The 20571-nt window shown below is 57.7% G+C and overlaps 1 protein-coding gene across 22 annotated transcripts in view; it reads right to left on the bottom strand.

The window, feature by feature from the left end:
* Positions 1 to 6824: 6824 nt before the first annotated feature.
* PCBP3 (poly(rC) binding protein 3) overlaps positions 6825 to 20571 on the bottom strand; it is a 290673-nt gene continuing 276926 nt past the window's right edge. For 13 of the 22 annotated variants that reach the window (XM_064380239.1, XM_064380246.1, XM_064380240.1 and 10 more), the window contains 3 exons: positions 19316 to 19368; positions 8643 to 8812; positions 6825 to 7548 (listed from right to left, as the gene is read on the bottom strand). In XM_064380239.1, coding sequence (XP_064236309.1) covers positions 7512 to 7548; positions 8643 to 8812; positions 19316 to 19368 — 260 coding nt within the window. In that variant the 3' untranslated portion in view covers positions 6825 to 7511. Of the gene's footprint in view, positions 7549 to 8642; positions 8813 to 19315; positions 19369 to 20571 lie in introns of those variants that run through there. The other 9 variants (XM_064380250.1, XM_064380244.1, XM_064380243.1 and 6 more) reach the window with 2 other exon arrangements.

The following is a 20571-nucleotide window of genomic DNA, read 5'->3' as shown; positions in this document are numbered from 1 at the left end:
GGAGCCCTTAAATTTTCCAACATTTTGCAACCACAAATTGTGCTGCATCAAATGACCTTGTGCCTACAAATCTTCATATTGTTGGAGTTTTTCTTCAGTGTGAATTCGCAGTGTGGAGTTGCTGGGTCACAAGGCGGTTGGTCACACATAGAGTTTCGTCAGATGAATCCACACGGCTGTGCCAGCTCGGAGTCATCAGCCACGTGAGAGGGCACAGCCTCAGCAACATGTAACTGTACCATTCACATGATCATAACACCAATATATACCATTCACATGCATAACACCGACACGTACCATTCACATGATCATAACACCGACACGTACCATTCACATGATCATAACACCGACACGTACCATTCACATGATCATAACACCGATACGTACCATTCACATGCCTCGTAACACCGATACGTACCATTCACATGATCATAACACCGATACGTACCATTCACATGATCATAACACCGACACGTACCATTCACATGATCATAACACCGATACGTACCATTCACATGCCTCGTAACACCGATACGTACCATTCACATGATCATAACACCGACACGTACCATTCACATGATCATAACACCGATACGTACCATTCACATGCCTCGTAACACCGATACGTACCATTCACATGATCATAACACCGATACGTACCATTCACATGATCATAACACCGACACGTACCATTCACATGATCATAACACCGATACGTACCATTCACATGCCTCGTAACACCGATACGTACCATTCACATGATCATAACACCGACACGTACCATTCACATGATCATAACACCGATACGTACCATTCACATGCCTCGTAACACCGATACGTACCATTCACATGATCATAACACCGATACGTACCATTCACATGATCATAACACCGACACGTACCATTCACATGATCATAACACCGACATGTACCATTCACATGCCTCATAACACCGATACGTACCATTCACATGCCTCATAACACCGACACGTACCATTCACATGATCATAACACCGACACGTACCATTCACATGATCATAACACCGATACGTACCATTCACATGATCATAACACCGATACGTACCATTCACATGATCATAACACTGATACGTACCATTCACATGCCTTGTAACACCGATACGTATCATTCACATGCCTCATAACACCGATACGTACCATTCACATGATCATAACACCAATACGTACCATTCACATGATCATAACACCGATACGTACCATTCACATGCCTTGTAACACCGATACGTATCATTCACATGCCTCATAACACCGATACGTACCATTCACATGATCATAACACCGATACATACCATTCACATGATCATAACACCGACACGTACCATTCACATGATCATAACACCGACACGTACCATTCACATGATCATAACACCGATACGTACCATTCACATGATCATAACACTGATACGTACCATTCACATGCCTTGTAAAACCGATACGTATCATTCACATGCCTCATAACACCGATACGTACCATTCACATGATCATAACACCGACACGTACCATTCACATGATCATAACACCGACACGTACCATTCACATGATCATAACACCGATACGTACCATTCACATGATCATAACACTGATACGTACCATTCACATGCCTTGTAACACCGATACGTATCATTCACATGCCTCATAACACCGATACGTACCATTCGCATGATCATAACACCGATACATACCATTCACATGATCATAACACCGACACGTACCATTCACATGATCATAACACCGACACGTACCATTCACATGATCATAACACCGATACGTACCATTCACATGATCATAACACTGATACGTACCATTCACATGCCTTGTAACACCGATACGTATCATTCACATGCCTCATAACACCGATACGTACCATTCACATGATCATAACACCGATACATACCATTCACATGATCATAACACCGACACGTACCATTCACATGCCTCATAACACCGATACGTACCATTCACATGCCTCATAACACCGACACGTACCATTCACATGATCATAACACCGACACGTACCATTCACATGATCATAACACCGATACGTACCATTCACATGATCATAACACCGACACGTACCATTCACATGATCATAACACCGATACGTACCATTCACATGATCATAACACTGATACGTACCATTCACATGCCTTGTAACACCGATACGTATCATTCACATGCCTCATAACACCGATACGTACCATTCACATGATCATAACACCAATACGTACCATTCACATGATCATAACACCGATACGTACCATTCACATGCCTTGTAACACCGATACGTATCATTCACATGCCTCATAACACCGATACGTACCATTCACATGATCATAACACCGATACATACCATTCACATGATCATAACACCGACACGTACCATTCACATGATCATAACACCGACACGTACCATTCACATGATCATAACACCGATACGTACCATTCACATGATCATAACACCGATACGTACCATTCACATGATCATAACACCAATACGTACCATTCACATGATCATAACACCGATACGTACCATTCACATGCCTTGTAACACCGATACGTATCATTCACATGCCTCATAACACCGATACGTACCATTCACATGATCATAACACCGATACATACCATTCACATGATCATAACACCGACACGTACCATTCACATGATCATAACACCGATACGTACCATTCACATGATCATAACACCGATACGTACCATTCACATGATCATAACACCGATACGTACCATTCACATGATCATAACACTGATATATACCAATCTAATGCCACAGTGTGGGACTCATTTTAACTTTTTCCAGATAGCTACTGAGTTGCCCCAGCACCATTTGTTAAAAAGTCCAACTTTGCTCTAATGATTTGAGAAACCATCTATATTAGTCCGTTATCTCACTGCTATAAAGAAGTACCCACAACTGGGTGATTTATTTCAAAAAGAGGTTTAATTGGTGCTCTGCCCGGGGGGCTTCACAGGCGGGAGAGGTCAGTCCCGGGGGGCTTCCCAGGTAGACTGTACCAAACTCAAGGAACGGTTCAAGCTTAACTCAAATGTTAAGAACGTAGAGAAGGGGCGAAAGGCTGGTATAAGCCAGATTCCAAAACCAGCTAAACATCATCCGGTCTTTTGCCTACTCAGCTGCCGGGTACAGTTTCCAGACCAAACACGAGATGCAGATGAACTGGGAGGGAAGTTTTTATTTCAGTAACTGGTTACAGGGAGAGGGGCTGGAAATTATCGCCAGACCAACTCAAAATTACGTTTTCCAGAGCTTATATACCTTCTAAGCTATGTGTCTACGAACAAGCGTGCATCCATCTAAAGACGTAAGTGACTGACTTCTCGTCGATAACCACAGTCTGAGTCCTGAAGACCTTCCGCTGGAGCCTCGCTCAACTGACTGAATCTGAGTCCAGGTGCCGGGGTGCTGACCCCTATCCGGTCTCCTGCTAAGTCATGGAAGTTTGGGGTATTTCTTCAGTCTCCAAAAAAGCTTGTTTGTGGAGGCCTGGGGAGTTTCTTCAGATCCTCAGTAAAACTTGTTTAATCCTAAATGAGTCCTGTTAAGAATTTCTTCCTTATTTTGTCAAGCTTCCAGGCCCAGAAAAGGCCCAGGCAAAGCTCCTGGTAGCCTTTTGTTACAGTCCAGCCTTTGTATAAGGCACCGGCTCTTTCAGCTTTAATATTTAACGTCACCACTTAGCACGGAAACACTTGCAGCGGAGCCTGCGTCAGTGAGACCTGGCCTGCCACGGTGCCATTCCCAGTGCGCCTGGCACAAAACAATACACAGACCGCAGCCCATGGGGGAAAATGTCCAATGCCACGTCCAACAGTGCGTGTTTAAAACCGCGCGTGACCGAGCAGTGCTCATCTGTGAGCGCGAGGCACGCACATTGTGAGCAATTTCTGTTGTCTGTTCATTTCCCAGACTCAGCAACTGAGGGGCTCAGATGCTGCCCCTTTGACACAGCCCTGGGTACCCCGGGTTGCTTAATGAGTGTCAAATTATTTTCCAATTACTGCAAGTATTACCTAAACCACTGGAGTCAGCCAATTCCTGCCTCGTTCCTGACAGTTGCAGGCCCCACCGCTGTCTTTGAGGAGCAGGGGGCATACAGCCTGCTGTGTCCACAGGACATCGAGGTGCAGGGATGTCTGGCGACTTGGGGTCAATCATTGTAGGTGACAGGGTGTGACCCTGTGGCCCTGGGCCAGGTACCAGTGCCCAGGCTAGATAGAGACTTGGCCAGAGGCTTCCAGAAACTAACAGCCACATTTCCCATGCCCAGGATGTGCCCCCACAGGGGCCGGGGTGCCCCACTGCCCCTTGTTGGAAGCTCGCATGTGTCCTCAGCCGGAGGCCTTGGCCATGTGGCTGTGGGTGTAGCCGTGGCGCACAATGGGGAGGGGCAGTGGGAGCTGGGTTGCTGGAGACCCAGTCAGAAGGTGCAGGATGGGACTGCTGACCTGCAGGGCGGTGCAGCTCATGCTCACTTGATTCCCTTAGAACCGAGAATTGCCACTTTGTGGGTCTTCCTCACAGGAGAGCCCAGTGTCCCCGGTAAGGTCCACACAGGTGCTCAGTCCATGCTTTCAGCCCTGCCCTGTGAGCTGCCCTGAGTGACAGGATGCCTCCAGCTCTACTTTGGGGTCCCAGTCCCTGGCTCTGAGTCCCCACTCAGGGCCCCTCACGCCCGGCTAGGGCTCTGGATTCTGCTGTCTTCCGTCCTGCTGAGTCCTGAGAGTTCTGCACAACCCCCACCCTGCTGCTCCAGCACCCCCGTCTCCCCTCATCACCCGCTGGGCTCCCTTCCACCCCAGCTCTGGCTGCCCCTGCACCTGATGTGCTCCCCTCACCTGAAGTGTTCCACCTGGAGTGCCCCCCCTACCTGGAGTGTCCCCCCTACCTGGAGTGCCCCCCCTACCTGGAGTGCTCCTCCTACCTGGAGTGCTCCCCCTACCTGGAGTGCTCCCCATCTCCACCTGGAGTTTTCGTCCCACCTGGAGTGCCCCCCCACCTGGAGTGCTCCCTATGTGGAGTGCTCCCCCGCCTGCTGTCCTTCCTCCAGATGAGTGCAGAGCTAACTCCTCACCTTCTTAGGTCCTGCCCTGCCTGTACCTTCTAGGGGTCCTTCCACGATCACCCCGTTTTGATCTCTCTCTTCTCGTGATGTCTTATTTCTAGGGTGCCTGTCATTGTCAGCTGTACCCATGCTGTTGACTGGCCAGGCCCCGTGACATGGGTGCTGCTGAGAAAGGCCTGTATCTTTGGCATACCGGTGTCTCGGCCGCACCAGTGGGAACCTCAGCCCTAAGCCACCGGCATGTGTGCCCAGGTGCCATGCTGGGCTCACTCCTGTGGCTGGGGCCCTCCCGGGGGCAGAGGATGGGCAAGGAGTGTGTCCAGGAGGCTGAGTCAGGGCTGGCACATGGGCCAGGTGCCTGAGGCAGGCCAGGTGGAGTCTGGGAAACAGGGCAGATTCCACCTGATCAGGCAGGAAGGGGCTCCTGTGAGCAGGTGTTTTGTGGCCGACTGGGATCCTGGGGCAGGCTGTCCTGGGCCGCTAGAGGCTCCCCAGATTCTGGCCAGACTCCCATCCTCCTGGAACTGCTGACTCTTGACAGACGCCTCCTCACCAGACACAGAACCCAGCGCCTCGATCTCAGGCCCACCACCTTCTAGAAGGTCCCAAGAACACCAGGATCCAGGTGTGGAGGTGCCCTGAGCCTGCAGAGCTGGGACAGGAGCCTCCAGTCCCGCCCTCCCCAGTGCCTGGTTCCCCCTCCATCCCGGGCTGGGCCTTTTGTGATCCATCACCTGGGGGGTCCCCCCATGCCCTGGGTCTGGGTCCTTCCTGATCCATCACCTGGGGGCTCCCCCTACACCCTGGGCTTGGGTTAGGGATTAATTACCCAAGGAGAGGGCTGGAGTCAACCCAGGGCTTCAGGATTGAGCAGGGGCACAGCCAGGCTCCTTAAGGTGAGCACAGGCTGCCAAGTGAGCCGTGCAGACCGTCCCCAAGTGGGTACAGTGTGGACAGGCTCTGGGGGTCACTGGGCAGGGTGGACGGGCTCCATCCTGCAGAAGTGCTGGGGGTCACCAGGCACAGTGGACGGGCTCCATCCTGCAGAAGTGCTGGGGGTCACCAGGCACAGTGGACGGGCTCCCTTCTGCAGAAGCGCTGGGGGTCACCGGGCACGGTGGACGGGCTCCATCCTGCAGAAGTGCTGGGGGTCACCGGGCACGGTGGACGGGCTCCATCCTGCAGAAGCGCTGGGGGTCACTGGGCACGGTGGACGGGCTCCATCCTGCAGAAGCACTGGGGGTCACCGGGCACGGTGGACGGGCTCCATCCTGCAGAAGTGCTGGGGGTCACCGGGCACAGTGGACAGGCTCCATCCTGCAGAAGCACTGGGGGTCACCGGGCACGGTGGACAGGCTCCCTTTTGCAGAAGTGCTGGGGGTCACTGGGCATGGCCTCTGGCACCCACAACGGCTGTGGGGGAGTAAGTCTCATGAACTAGGAACTGGCGTTTTGGTGCCTGGGCAAGAATGACATTTTTGTGTTTGTCATTTTAAGTAGTTTTGCCAAAGTACAAATAGAAGAGCTTATGCGTGTTTCGGAAGGGGAATGAGATCGCATTTGTGTGTGAGAAGAAGCCCAGGCTTCTCTGATAAGCACATGGTTCAGGGCATTGTCCCCCCAGGGGCAGCCTGTGTGGGGACCTGGGCACATTGAGGGTGCAGAGACAAACCAGAGCCAGTGAGGAGGGGCCACGACATTTATTGAACTCTGAGGCGCACAGAGGGGTTCACTGGCGCGTTCGTGCTCTCCAGCCACCCTGGAAGACGCTGAGGGGACCCCGAGGGCCTCCCCAGCACATGGCATCTGTTGAAGGCAGAGCCCCAGCAGGCTCCACCCTCCACCCCACTCCTGGGGTCAGAGCCCCGACATCCTCCACCACCCTCCTCTCCCAGTGCTCCCTACGGGTGGCAGGAGAAGCAACCCCCATTCCAGCATACAACCTGGGGCAGAAACTTGGGCCCAGACAACACGGGCTCTGAGGGGAAACTGAGTCGGCACGGTGGGGCTGTGGGAGAGGAGGGGTCTCAGGCGACAGTTCTGGACGGCAGAGGAGAATGGTGGACAGGGAGTGCTGTCGGGACGCCGACCCAGCTCCTACGACAGACAGCTACGCTGACACCAAGGAACAATATTTCTAACATAATGAACACTGCATGCCGGTGAACAGGCAGGCCGGAGCGTCGGTCACAGGTAACACTGAAGGGGATCGTGGAGGCTGCAGCCCCCGTGGAGAGCGGCTGTGTGCGCGGGTGTCCATCCATGGCTAGTCCTTTTGCTGACGAAGAAAACCTCTCCACTGGTGTCTGTGAGGCGGGGAAGGGAGCTTGGGCTCTGGCAGGGGTGACGTGGCGGGAGCGTGCTGGGTAGGATTAGAGCGCGCCCATCCCCGTGACCTCGGACGTCAGCCTAGAACAGACAAAGGCAGGAGAGGGAGAGACGGTCACAACAAACACGCTCCTCAGCGGGCAGGCGTGAGGCCGGGCTGCGAGGCCTCTGTGCTCGCTGGGAAAGGTGGTGCCCGTCGGCTCAGGAGGTCCTAAGCTGAAGACCGCAGCAGGGCACACAGGACTGGACCCCGGGCCTGTCACATGTCAGGAGGACCCCGGGCCTCCACCCTGCCCAGGTCCCCCCAGGCCTGTCACCATGTCAAGCCACAGGGATGAAGAGAGGCCCAGCCCAACTCTGGATTGTGGCACAAGCCCAGCGGGGTGCCCGTGGGTAAAGTCAGGGGTGTCCTCGTGCTCTCCGGGTGTCCTCGTGCTCTCCAGGTTGCCTCTCACCCACTCCCTGGGAGCGCGGGTGGCCGAAGGGGCACCGGGATGGGGTTCCAGGGCCCGCACAGGGCTGTGTCCACCCAGAGGCCCTGCCCCACCCCTCCCACCAGCCCAGCTCGGGCTCTAGGAGGAGGACACCCTTGGGGAGGGAGGAGGGGGTGTTGCCATGTCAGAGGCCGGCAGGGGCTGGTGGACGGCCTGCCTGGCAGGGTGGGGCACTGGTCGAGGCTGAGTGGGGCGCAGTCACAGGGCCCCAGGTGGCGCCAGACCCTCCCACGTGCAGCAGGGACCCATGGACTGGGCCTGCCCATCCTTACACATTTCCGGGAAGAAGAAAGAGGAGGCAAAATGGCAAAGCCCCAAAACATTCGTCTTTCTGGAGGGCTCTGAGTGTACAAGTCAGGCCTTCCAGAATTGGCTGCCTCAAAGAGGCAGGCCTGGCCACCTGTCTGGGGCCACGGGAGCACCTGCCTTTCTCTCTGGCCTCTGGGATCATCACTGGAGACGCTTCAGGTGGGAGGTTGGAGAGCGAGGCTGCCCGGCGTCTGCGTGGAGGCTGGCGCCGTCCCATCCAGTCCTCGCTTTCCAGCCCGGGGCCGAGCGGGCAGAGGGGGAGGCAGAGTGTGGCCCAGACTCAGCCTCCTCCCGCCCCCGACTGTCCAGGCACCGTAACGCCGGCTGGCACGTCCCTGTCCCGGCATCTCAGAGGCCCTCGGAGCTGCTCACCTGGCGTTGATAAGATACTGGGCGAGGCTGATGTTGGCCGGGGTCCCCGTGATGGTGATCTGACGCTCTGAGGACCCTTCAGTGGCATTGGCGATTTTGATCTGAGCTCCGGACATCTGTCGAATTTCATTGATTTTGGTCCCTTGGCGTCCAATTATGCAGCCTATTAGCTAGAAACAAGGACGGGGGCGCTTCTTAGAGAAGAGCCCGAGCCGGCCTCTGGAGACTGTGGGCAGTCACCCCTGGGGCTCCGGGCAGACTGCCAGCCTTGGACTTTGCCCCAAGCTCTGAGCTCAATGCCCCGAGAGGCCCCGCCCACACCTGCTGGCAGATGCTGCCTGATCCGGGCCACCTGCCCGAGGTCAGGCTAAGAGCACCTGTGCCTCTGCCGCCCCTCTGAGAGCCACCCTGCTCCCCACTCCTGTGGGAGGTCCAAGCCAAGAGGTTGCAGTCACTCGGCCCAGGCGCTCCACACCGGTCCCCCCGGGGTCCAGGAGCGACCCCCAGGCGGCAGCCAGGGCCCGAGTCGGGAGGCTCTGAAGCCAGCACAGCCCAGGGACATCTACGCCTTCCTAGCCGCATCCTCAGGGACACCAGTTCTGCCCAGACAGGCAGCATCAAAAACGCTCGAGAAGAAATGCGTGCTTGAAGCCAGCGCAGAACTCACTGCTGCATAAAACCTACTTTGTTGCTGAACTTCGATGAAACCGTGAGGCCGTTCAGGCACTTCCTTTCATCCCCACTTTGGGACCCCGGTTTAAAGATGGAACGCAGTGACTTCTGGCCAAGGGGGTCGTCGAGAATGAGGGTGCTGCTTGGAGAAGCTGAGGGAGGAGGATGGGCACGAGGGGAAGCCACGAGGGGGCTCGGGGACAACTCGGGCCCAGAGAAGATGGCGCAGGAGCCAGTGGGATCCCTCGATGCCCACCATCAGACGGAACGGAGACACTTCACGCACCCACAGGCCACTGATGCGAGCTCTGGAGCTTGGCCAGGAAAAAGAAGTGGCCAGACACGTGGCAAAGAGAGCCCCAGACTGGAGGGTGCCCGGCACGGGGGTCAGGAGGGCAGCCGAGCACCGGGATCCCAGATGGCCCTTCCACCTCCCTTGAGGCTGCTGGGGTGTCAGATGGTGAAATGGAGTCTGTCCTCACGCAGTGAGATGCTGGATAAGGGCTGAGCTGGGCCATGCAGCCGTGTGCAGGAGGGATGCCCACTTCCCAGCATGAAGGGGCTCAGCCTGTGGGGTGAGCAGCAGCTCCATGGTGGCACACAGGTGCCCTCCCAGCCAGCCCCTGTCCCTGAAGAGACCTACAACGTCTCAACTCTGCTCACCTTAGAGGCCATCTCTGCTGGTTACCTAGGTAATGACAGCTGTCTCAGAACCGTCAGTCTTTGTAGACATCTAGAGACCCCCGCTCTAGAGAACCCAGGGCTGCTGGGAGTCCTGCGTCTCCTGCTGCATCTCTGGGCTCCACCCACACCTCTCAGGCTCCACCCACATGTGCCAAGACCCCACCCATATTTCCCAAGGCCGCACCCACAGTCCAGCCCTCTCCCTGCTCACGCCTGGGGTCAGGAGGGTGGCTTCCTAACTGCCACATGGTCATATTCATCTGCCTGGCTGTATCCCCCTCCCTGGTGGCAGAGAGCTCTGGAGGGCTTATCTCTGATGGGGACCAGACAAGGTGGGCCTGGAACCAGGGACAGCAGCACAGACCCCAAGATGGGGCGGAACGTGGCTGACTCGGCAGCTTGACCACAGGTCCCCGTAAGATGCTGACACCCAGGAGGGAGCGCTCCTGGGCTTTCACGCTGCCTGCCTCCTATACCCCTCGTTGGCCAGCATGCAACCGGCTTTGCTTCATGGCACGTTCTGCACTGGAGTGCATGGTGCGTGCTGACGTGCACAGGCACGGCTGGGCCTCTCCTTGAAGCTTGCTGGAGGAAGTATCTCCCTGCCTCTCCCACACAGAGTGCCTACCATCCTCCCGTAACTGTCTGCTCCTGTCTTCTAACGGCCTCGCTCCAGCTGCACCCTAGCACACGGACCCCTTCTGCCCTCACTCTGCCCTCTCCCTCTACTCCCTGCGACGGGACACCCAGGGCACCCCTCTCCCCAGGCTCTGGAGGGCGCTGCCTTTGCCACAGGCCTTTGCCCTCCTCTGCACACAGCTGTGGGGTCCGAGTGCTGATGGGACATTGTTGAGCCACCAGGGCACGCCCGCCTCACCACAGATGCCAAGGTGAACAGCACTGTGACTTCTGTACGGGCACTCTCCACAGTGAGAAGGGAATGTGGGGAGGACAGGCCTTCACCTGCCCTGCGCTGGGCTGGCTCACTCAGTGCTGGGAAGGATGCCTGCTAGGCCGAGCCCTGCAGCCCAAGGCTGCCTTCCACCTGGCCCACCTGCACCTGTACGCCCTGCCAGCAGTTAGCAGACTCTTCCCCACCTGCACCTGCACACCCTGCCAGCAGTTAGCAGACTCCTCCCCACCTGCACCTGCACACCCTGCCAGCAGTTAGCAGACTCTTCCCCACCTGCACCTGCAAACCCTGCCAGCAGTTAGCAGACTCCTCCCCACCTGCACCTGTACACCCTGCCAGCAGTTAGCAGACTCTTGCCCACCTGCACCTGTACACCCTGCCAGCAGTTAGCAGACTCCTCCCCCCTGCACCTGCGAACCCTGCCAGCAGTTAGCAGACTCCTCCCCCCTGCACCTGCACACCGTGCCAGCAGTTAGCAGACTCCTCCCCCCCGTACCTGCACACCCTGCCAGCAGTTAGCAGACTCCTCCCCCCCGCACCTGCACACTCTGCCAGCAGTTAGCAGACTCCTCCCCACCTGCACCTGCACACCCTGCCAGCAGTTAGCAGACTCCTCCCCCCGTACCTGCACACCCTGCCAGCAGTTAGCAGACTCCTCCCCACCTGCACCTGCACACCCTGCCAGCAGTTAGCAGACTCTTCCCCATCTGCACCTGCGAACCCTGCCAGCAGTTAGCAGACTCCTCCCCCGCTGCACCTGCGAACCCTGCCAGCAGTTAGCAGACTCCTCCCCCCCGTACCTGCACACCCTGCCAGCAGTTAGCAGACTCCTCCCCACCTGCACCTGCACACCCTGCCAGCAGTTAGCAGACTCCTCCCCCCTGCACCTGCACACCCTGCCAGCAGTTAGCAGACTCCTCCCCACCTGCACCTGCACACCCTGCCAGCAGTTAGCAGACTCCTCCCCACCTGCACCTGCACACCCTGCCAGCAGTTAGCAGACTCCTCCCCCCGTACCTGCACACCCTGCCAGCAGTTAGCAGACTCCTCCCCACCTGCACCTGCACACCCTGCCAGCAGTTAGCAGACTCTTCCCCATCTGCACCTGCGAACCCTGCCAGCAGTTAGCAGACTCCTCCCCCGCTGCACCTGCGAACCCTGCCAGCAGTTAGCAGACTCCTCCCCCCCGTACCTGCACACCCTGCCAGCAGTTAGCAGACTCCTCCCCACCTGCACCTGCACACCCTGCCAGCAGTTAGCAGACTCCTCCCCCCTGCACCTGCACACCCTGCCAGCAGTTAGCAGACTCCTCCCCACCTGCACCTGCACACCCTGCCAGCAGTTAGCAGACTCCTCCCCACCTGCACCTGCACACCCTGCCAGCAGTTAGCAGACTCCTCACCCCCGCACCTGCACACCCTGCCAGCAGTTAGCAGACTCCTCCCCACCTGCACCTGCGAACCCTGCCAGCAGTTAGCAGACTCCTCCCCACCTGCACCTGCACACCCTGCCAGCAGTTAGCAGACTCCTCCCCACCTGCACCTGCACACCCTGCCAGCAGTTAGCAGACTCCTCCCCACCTGCACCTGCACACCCTGCCAGCAGTTAGCAGACTCCTCACCCCCGCACCTGCACACCCTGCCAGCAGTTAGCAGACTCCTCCCCACCTGCACCTGCGAACCCTGCCAGCAGTTAGCAGACTCCTCCCCACCTGCACCTGCGAACCCTGCCAGCAGTTAGCAGACTCCTCCCCACCTGCACCTGTGAACCCTGCCAGCAGTTAGCAGACTCCTCCCCACCTGCACCTGCACACCCTGCCAGCAGTTAGCAGACTCCTCACCCCCGCACCTGCACACCCTGCCAGCAGTTAGCAGACTCCTCCCCACCTGCACCTGCGAACCCTGCCAGCAGTTAGCAGACTCCTCCCCACCTGCACCTGCACACCCTGCCAGCAGTTAGCAGACTCCTCCCCACCTGCACCTGCACACCCTGCCAGCAGTTAGCAGACTCCTCCCCACCTGCACCTGCACACCCTGCCAGCAGTTAGCAGACTCCTCACCCCCGCACCTGCACACCCTGCCAGCAGTTAGCAGACTCCTCCCCACCTGCACCTGCGAACCCTGCCAGCAGTTAGCAGACTCCTCCCCACCTGCACCTGCGAACCCTGCCAGCAGTTAGCAGACTCCTCCCCACCTGCACCTGTGAACCCTGCCAGCAGTTAGCAGACTCCTCCCCACCTGCACCTGCACACCCTGCCAGCAGTTAGCAGACTCCTCCCCACCTGCACCTGCACACCCTGCCAGCAGTTAGCAGACTCCTCACCCCCGCACCTGCACACCCTGCCAGCAGTTAGCAGACTCCTCCCCACCTGCACCTGCACACCCTGCCAGCAGTTAGCAGACTCCTCCCCACCTGCACCTGCACACCCTGCCAGCAGTTAGCAGACTCCTCACCCCCGCACCTGCACACCCTGCCAGCAGTTAGCAGACTCCTCCCCACCTGCACCTGCACACCCTGCCAGCAGTTAGCAGACTCCTCCCCACCTGCACCTGCACACCCTGCCAGCAGTTAGCAGACTCCTCCCCACCTGCACCTGCACACCCTGCCAGCAGTTAGCAGACTCCTCCCCACCTGCACCTGCACACCCTGCCAGCAGTTAGCAGACTCCTCCCCACCTGCACCTGCACACCCTGCCAGCAGTTAGCAGACTCCTCCCCCCCGCACCTGCACACTCTGCCAGCAGTTAGCAGACTCCTCCCCACCTGCACCTGCACACCCTGCCAGCAGTTAGCAGACTCCTCCCCACCTGCACCTGCACACCCTGCCAGCAGTTAGCAGACTCCTCCCCCCGTACCTGCACACCCTGCCAGCAGTTAGCAGACTCCTCCCCACCTGCACCTGCACACCCTGCCAGCAGTTAGCAGACTCTTCCCCATCTGCACCTGCGAACCCTGCCAGCAGTTAGCAGACTCCTCCCCACCTGCACCTGCACACCCTGCCAGCAGTTAGCAGACTCCTCCCCACCTGCACCTGCACACCCTGCCAGCAGTTAGCAGACTCCTCCCCACCTGCACCTGCACACCCTGCCAGCAGTTAGCAGACTCTTCCCCATCTGCACCTGCGAACCCTGCCAGCAGTTAGCAGACTCCTCCCCACCTGCACCTGCGAACCCTGCCAGCAGTTAGCAGACTCCTCCCCACCTGCACCTGCACACCCTGCCAGCAGTTAGCAGACTCCTCCCCACCTGCACCTGCACACCCTGCCAGCAGTTAGCAGACTCCTCCCCACCTGCTCCTGCGAACCCTGCCAGCAGTTAGCAGACTCCTCCCCACCTGCACCTGCACACCCTGCCAGCAGTTAGCAGACTCCTCCCCCCCACCTGCACCTGCGAACCCTGCCAGCAGTTAGCAGACTCCTCCCCCGCGTACCTGCACACCCTGCCAGCAGTTAGCAGACTCCTCCCCACCTGCACCTGCACACCCTGCCAGCAGTTAGCAGACTCCTCCCCCGCGTACCTGCACACCCTGCCAGCAGTTAGCAGACTCTTCCCCATCTGCACCTGCACACCCTGCCAGCAGTTAGCAGACTCCTCCCCACCTGCACCTGCACACCCTGCCAGCAGTTAGCAGACTCTTGCCCACCTGCACCTGCACACCCTGCCAGCAGTTAGCAGACTCTTCCCCATCTGCACCTGCGAACCCTGCCAGCAGTTAGCAGACTCCTCCCCACCTGCACCTGCGAACCCTGCCAGCAGTTAGCAGACTCCTCCCCCCCACCTGCACCTGCACACCCTGCCAGCAGTTAGCAGACTCCTCCCCACCTGCACCTGCACACCCTGCCAGCAGTTACCAGACTCCTCCCCCCCGCACCTGCACACTCTGCCAGCAGTTAGCAGACTCCTCCCCACCTGCACCTGCACACCCTGCCAGCAGTTAGCAGACTCCTCCCCACCTGCACCTGCACACCCTGCCAGCAGTTAGCAGACTCCTCCCCCCGTACCTGCACACCCTGCCAGCAGTTAGCAGACTCCTCCCCACCTGCACCTGCACACCCTGCCAGCAGTTAGCAGACTCTTCCCCATCTGCACCTGCGAACCCTGCCAGCAGTTAGCAGACTCCTCCCCACCTGCACCTGTGAACCCTGCCAGCAGTTAGCAGACTCCTCCCCACCTGCACCTGCACACCCTGCCAGCAGTTAGCAGACTCCTCCCCACCTGCACCTGCACATCCTGCCAGCAGTTAGCAGACTCCTCCCCCCGTACCTGCACACCCTGCCAGCAGTTAGCAGACTCCTCCCCACCTGCACCTGCACACCCTGCCAGCAGTTAGCAGACTCCTCCCCACCTGCACCTGCACACCCTGCCAGCAGTTAGCAGACTCCTCCCCACCTGCAGCTGCGAACCCTGCCAGCAGTTAGCAGACTCCTCCCCTGCTGTACCTGCACACCCTGCCAGCAGTTAGCAGACTCCTCCCCACCTGCACCTGCGAACCCTGCCAGCAGTTAGCAGACTCCTCCCCACCTGCACCTGCGAACCCTGCCAGCAGTTAGCAGACTCCTCCCCACCTGCACCTGCACACCCTGCCAGCAGTTAGCAGACTCTTCCCCATCTGCACCTGCGAACCCTGCCAGCAGTTAGCAGACTCCTCCCCCCCTGCACCTGTGAACCCTGCCAGCAGTTAGCAGACTCCTCCCCCCCGTACCTGCACACCCTGCCAGCAGTTAGCAGACTCCTCCCCCCCGTACCTGCACACCCTGCCAGCAGTTAGCAGACTCCTCCCCACCTGCACCTGCACACCCTGCCAGCAGTTAGCAGACTCCTCCCCACCTGCACCTGCACACCCTGCCAGCAGTTAGCAGACTCCTCCCCCCCGTACCTGCACACCCTGCCAGCAGTTAGCAGACTCCTCCCCACCTGCACCTGCGAACCCTGCCAGCAGTTAGCAGACTCCTCCCCACCTGCACCTGCACACCCTGCCAGCAGTTAGCAGACTCCTCCCCACCTGCACCTGCACACCCTGCCAGCAGTTAGCAGACTCCTCCCCACCTGCACCTGCACACCCTGCCAGCAGTTAGCAGACTCCTCCCCACCTGCACCTGCACACCCTGCCAGCAGTTAGCAGACTCCTCCCCCCCGTACCTGCACACCCTGCCAGCAGTTAGCAGACTCCTCCCCACCTGCAGCTGCGAACCCTGCCAGCAGTTAGCAGACTCCTCCCCACCTGCAGCTGCACACCCTGCCAGCAGTTAGACTCCCCCCACCTGCACCTGCGAACCCTGCCAGCAGTTAGCAGACTCCTCCCCTGCTGTACCTGCACACCCTGCCAGCAGTTAGCAGACTCCTCCCCACCTGCACCTGCACACCCTGCCAGCAGTTAGACTCCCCCCACCTGCACCTGCGAACCCTGCCAGCAGTTAGCAGACTCCTCCCCTGCTGTACCTGCACACCCTGCCAGCAGTTAGCAGACTCCTCCCCACCTGCACCTGCGAACCCTGCCAGCAGTTAGCAGACTCCTCCCCTGCTGTACCTGCACACCCTGCCAGCAGTTAGCAGACTCCTCCCCACCTGCACCTGCACACCCTGCCAGCAGTTAGCAGACTCCTCCCCACCTGCAGCTGCGAACCCTGCCAGCAGTTAGCAGACTCCTCCCCACCTGCACCTGCACACCCTGCCAGCAGTTAGACTCCCCCCACCTGCACCTGCGAACCCTGCCAGCAGTTAGCAGACTCCTCCCCTGCTGTACCTGCACACCCTGCCAGCAGTTAGCAGACTCCTCCCCACCTGCACCTGCACACCCTGCCAGCAGTTAGACTCCCCCCACCTGCACCTGCGAACCCTGCCAGCAGTTAGCAGACTCCTCCCCTGCTGTACCTGCACACCCTGCCAGCTGTTAGCAGACTCCTCCCCACCTGCACCTGCACATCCTGCCAGCAGTTAGCAGACTCCTCCCCACCTGCACCTGCACACCCTGCCAGCAGTTAGCAGACTCCTCCCCACCTGCACCTGCACACCCTGCCAGCAGTTAGCAGACTCCTCCCCCGCTGCACCTGCACACCCTTCCAGCAGTTAGACTCCCCCCCACCTGCACCTGCGAACCCTGCCAGCAGTTAGCAGACTGCTCTCCTCCTCTCACCCTTGTGTGCCTCCATTGCAAATTCAAAGAGCAATAGAAATATTCTGAAATAATGGGGCCCCTCCTAATCAGATGTCACTGCCAAATCCCACTGGAACTGCGGAACACCTCCCATTGCAGCCTCTCCTCCTAGAGACCACTCTTGACACCTTACATTCCTTTCCCCAGCAGAAGCCCCAGCTGATTCTGCAGCTGAGAACCAGGGAAGGGGCGTGAGTCTTGGTGGGTGGGGGCCTGTTGCTCAGGGCAGAGTGAGGGTGACCACAGGCACTGAAGCAGGAGGTGAGGGAGGCCCATGGTGATTGTCAGGGAGCCAAAGGCCTGGGGCCCCCTGACTGGCCTGTGTCCCCAGGAGCCGTGCTGGGGAGCCTGTCTTGGGCATCCCTGCCACCACGCAGTGTCTTTCTGCAGGCAAGCTGAGGCAGCATGATCTGATTGTGACCAAGAGACAGGTGTGGACGAGATGACAGGCAAGTTCAGAACAAGCGCACACGTTTTATTTCTTCCTTTTCTCCAAGAAGGTAGCAGGCAGCCACCCAGTGAGGAACATCAGCTTTGGTGCAGCCCAGATACATTCCCCCCCGAAATCTGGGGCTGGTGGGGAAAGCCCTGACAGTGCCGTCAACAGCCCTTTCCATAAAGAAGCATGGTCCCAAAGGGACCGGGATAAGAGGAAGCTCCCTTCCTTCTGAGAAGCAGGTCTCTTCCCTAGGAAGATCCCCAGGAGGAGGATGGCAAGTGGGTGGTGAAGAGCTGGGAAAACCAGCATCCGTTTGTACGAAGGACACCCCAGGAAACAGGGTAACCAGCTCTCAAAAGATGCCTCATCCTCTTAAAGCTCATTTCCGTTTTAAATGAGTGCTTGAATGAGGGCACCAAAGCTGGTGTTAGTGAACATTGATTTAGCAAGAAAGGAAAAATCTGCTGGCTTTAATGCCTGGAGGAGAAGACGCAGGAGGATGCCAGAAACCACATGCTCATGGAGCCCGTGCAGTGAGAGAAGGGGCCAGGGGCAAGAAGCAGAAGTCTCCTCCCTCCAACGATGCAGGGACCAGGTGGCTGTGCACCCCACACCTGGGGAGATGGCTCTGTGCTGCTACCTGTCAAGTTGGGCCAACCTCAGAAATCCTCGAGGATGCCAGAAGCCTGGACCACAGTGCTGCCTGGACTATGAGTGTCCTGAGCTTCTGTGAGCAGACATGGGGACTCTGTGCCAACCAGCAGCCAGGACAGAAGGCCTAGAGTGCACGCGGCCACAAGGGGCTCAAATGAAGACGACTCTTCAGGAATGGTGCCAGCCAGATGGCCTCACGGTCCTCTCCTCTGGCAACCCGCTATCGGCTTCTTTTTTGCCCATTCCATCGTCCACTTGCACACACAGGACTGGTGATCTCCCTGAACTCTCATATCTGTGCTTCCTATTGTCAGCTTGCATGAAAGGAAGGAACTGGGCTTAGACTTCCTGCCCAGCAGGTGTAAGGGGCAGAATAGTGAAGGCTCCCAAAGTCCACAGCTCTAGGGTGGAAAGGGACCTTGTACACTTGAACTCTAAGTGGGGCTGCCATCTCCACAGCCCACACAGGGACTCTGCTTGCTGCTATGGCAGCTATCCCTCAAGGACATGTGGCCCATGCCCTCCCTGGTCTCTCAGTTTGGGGATAAGTCAAGCATTCAGAGAATAGTCTTCCCTCTCCACAAGACCCATGTTTACTCTGGGGAGGACTGAGTGTGTTGAGGGGAGCTCGTAAGGCCACACCCTCAGGTATGTTGAAGGCATGAACAGACTGAGGGGTGCTAGAAGGAATCTAGACAAGTCGGTGATATCCAACCAACTTCAAGTCTGTTAGAGCCAACTCATGGAGAATCCCAAATCTCCTGAGGGATTAGGGCCCATGGAGCTGATGCTGAGAGTAGGTCCCCTCTAGAGCATTCCTGGGTCACTGTGTTCTTCAAGATTTGACCCTGTACCAGGGCAGTGCCTCCACAGCAACATGGGTTCCCGGTCCAACTCCCATCTAACTACTAATTAATATCTGAAGTCCCCATTAGCCCATTGCTTATTCAGTATCTGAGGGATGTAAAAACACAACCTTTGACAGACATTAAATCCACTTTAAAAAGGAAAGGAGGGGGAAAACAGATCAAACAGTGGGGTTGGGGTGGTGAAGGAGTCACCCAGGGGTCTGCCCAAGGACAGCAGAGCTGACAGCCACTTTTGCCTGATGTTTCCACCCAGGGAGAGGGGGGACAGGGGGGACAGGGGGCATACTCACATCATTGGGAATGGTGAGCTCGTGAGTGCTGGCTGGTGGGCTGGCGTCCAGACCTGGGCATACCAAGGGGACATGGTTAGGCTGGTAGAAGGCTGCTAACAGTCACACTCCAGTGCCTGGCCCCCACTCTCCTGGGTCAAGTGAGACAGGGCTGTAGAGCTGGCTCAATTGTAAGGGTCAGCACAGCCCAGAGGGCCAGGACCCTGTGAGCTTTCAGTCCCAAACTGCAACCCAACCTCCCTGTTCCTAACTTCTCTCAAAAGAAGGAAAGAGAGACCCAAGCAGGACATTTCATTTTTTCATTTTGTGTGCAGCATACTTTACTCTCCTGTCATGTTTGTATACTCTCCTGTGACACCTTGCAAAGCTACCGTGATGGGCCCCAGGTGGAAGGATAGGGGCACCCAGCATGTCTTAGGGCCTCTGTGCAGCACCCGGGGCACAGGCCATGCTGGTGACACTGATGCTGAGTGCCCATTATCCCTTAGTTCTCAGGACACCCCACCGGTTCTGAGGCCATGCTGCTCCACCCAACAGTGCCCCGCCCCCTGCTGCAGAGGACAGCAGATGGCAGAGCATACAGAGCTGCCTCTCATTCCAATTCTGATGTAACTCGGTCCATAGGCCACTGCCCATAGCCTGGCTCAGACAGCTCGGGCCCACCAGGCAGTTATCCCAATTTGGAGCAAGGAGAACTAATAGCAACACTGAGCAAAAATAAAGTGCTAGGCCCGATGAAAAACTACACATTTCTATACAGATACCTTTCTTTGTTGAAGAGTGATGACGTGGGTCTAATTTATCATCAAGCCCAAGTTTTTGTATTTACAAATCTCCACTTAGTACCATCAGATAAAAGACAAACTCTCAGAGTTCAAGTCCAAGATCTGCGCTTGCCTGGACGCTGCAAGCCGTGTGAGTGCTGGCACCGAGGCCAGAGGCTGCTTTGCCTGGCGCTCGGCATTTGCATCTCCTGGACACGTGGCGGCTCCAACCCACAAGTCTGCTGCTGACACTGCTCTTCCCCTCGCAGGCCCCAAGCGGTCCCTGTGACTCAGATCCTGCAGCTCAGCCTGGGCCCTGGAGACTCCGAGACCCATGCCTCCTAACCCCAGCCCCGGGTGATGTACCTTCAGAACATCCCAGACTGGGGAGCCCTCCTCCCACCCCCATGCTCCCCTCTTGCTGGTCCCTGCCTCTGCTGTGCCTAGGCTCCAGACAGACCAGATGGGTCCCCAAAATGCACCTCGGATGGC

The sequence above is a fragment of the Aotus nancymaae genome, unplaced genomic scaffold (assembly GCF_030222135.1).
Source record: "Aotus nancymaae isolate 86718 unplaced genomic scaffold, 86718_ANA_hifiasm-v0.15.2.pri h1tg000022l_1, whole genome shotgun sequence".
In the NCBI taxonomy this organism is placed as follows: Eukaryota; Metazoa; Chordata; class Mammalia; order Primates; family Aotidae; genus Aotus; species Aotus nancymaae.
Note: the sequence above shows the minus strand (reverse complement) of the source record. Positions and strands in the feature narration are given on the sequence as shown.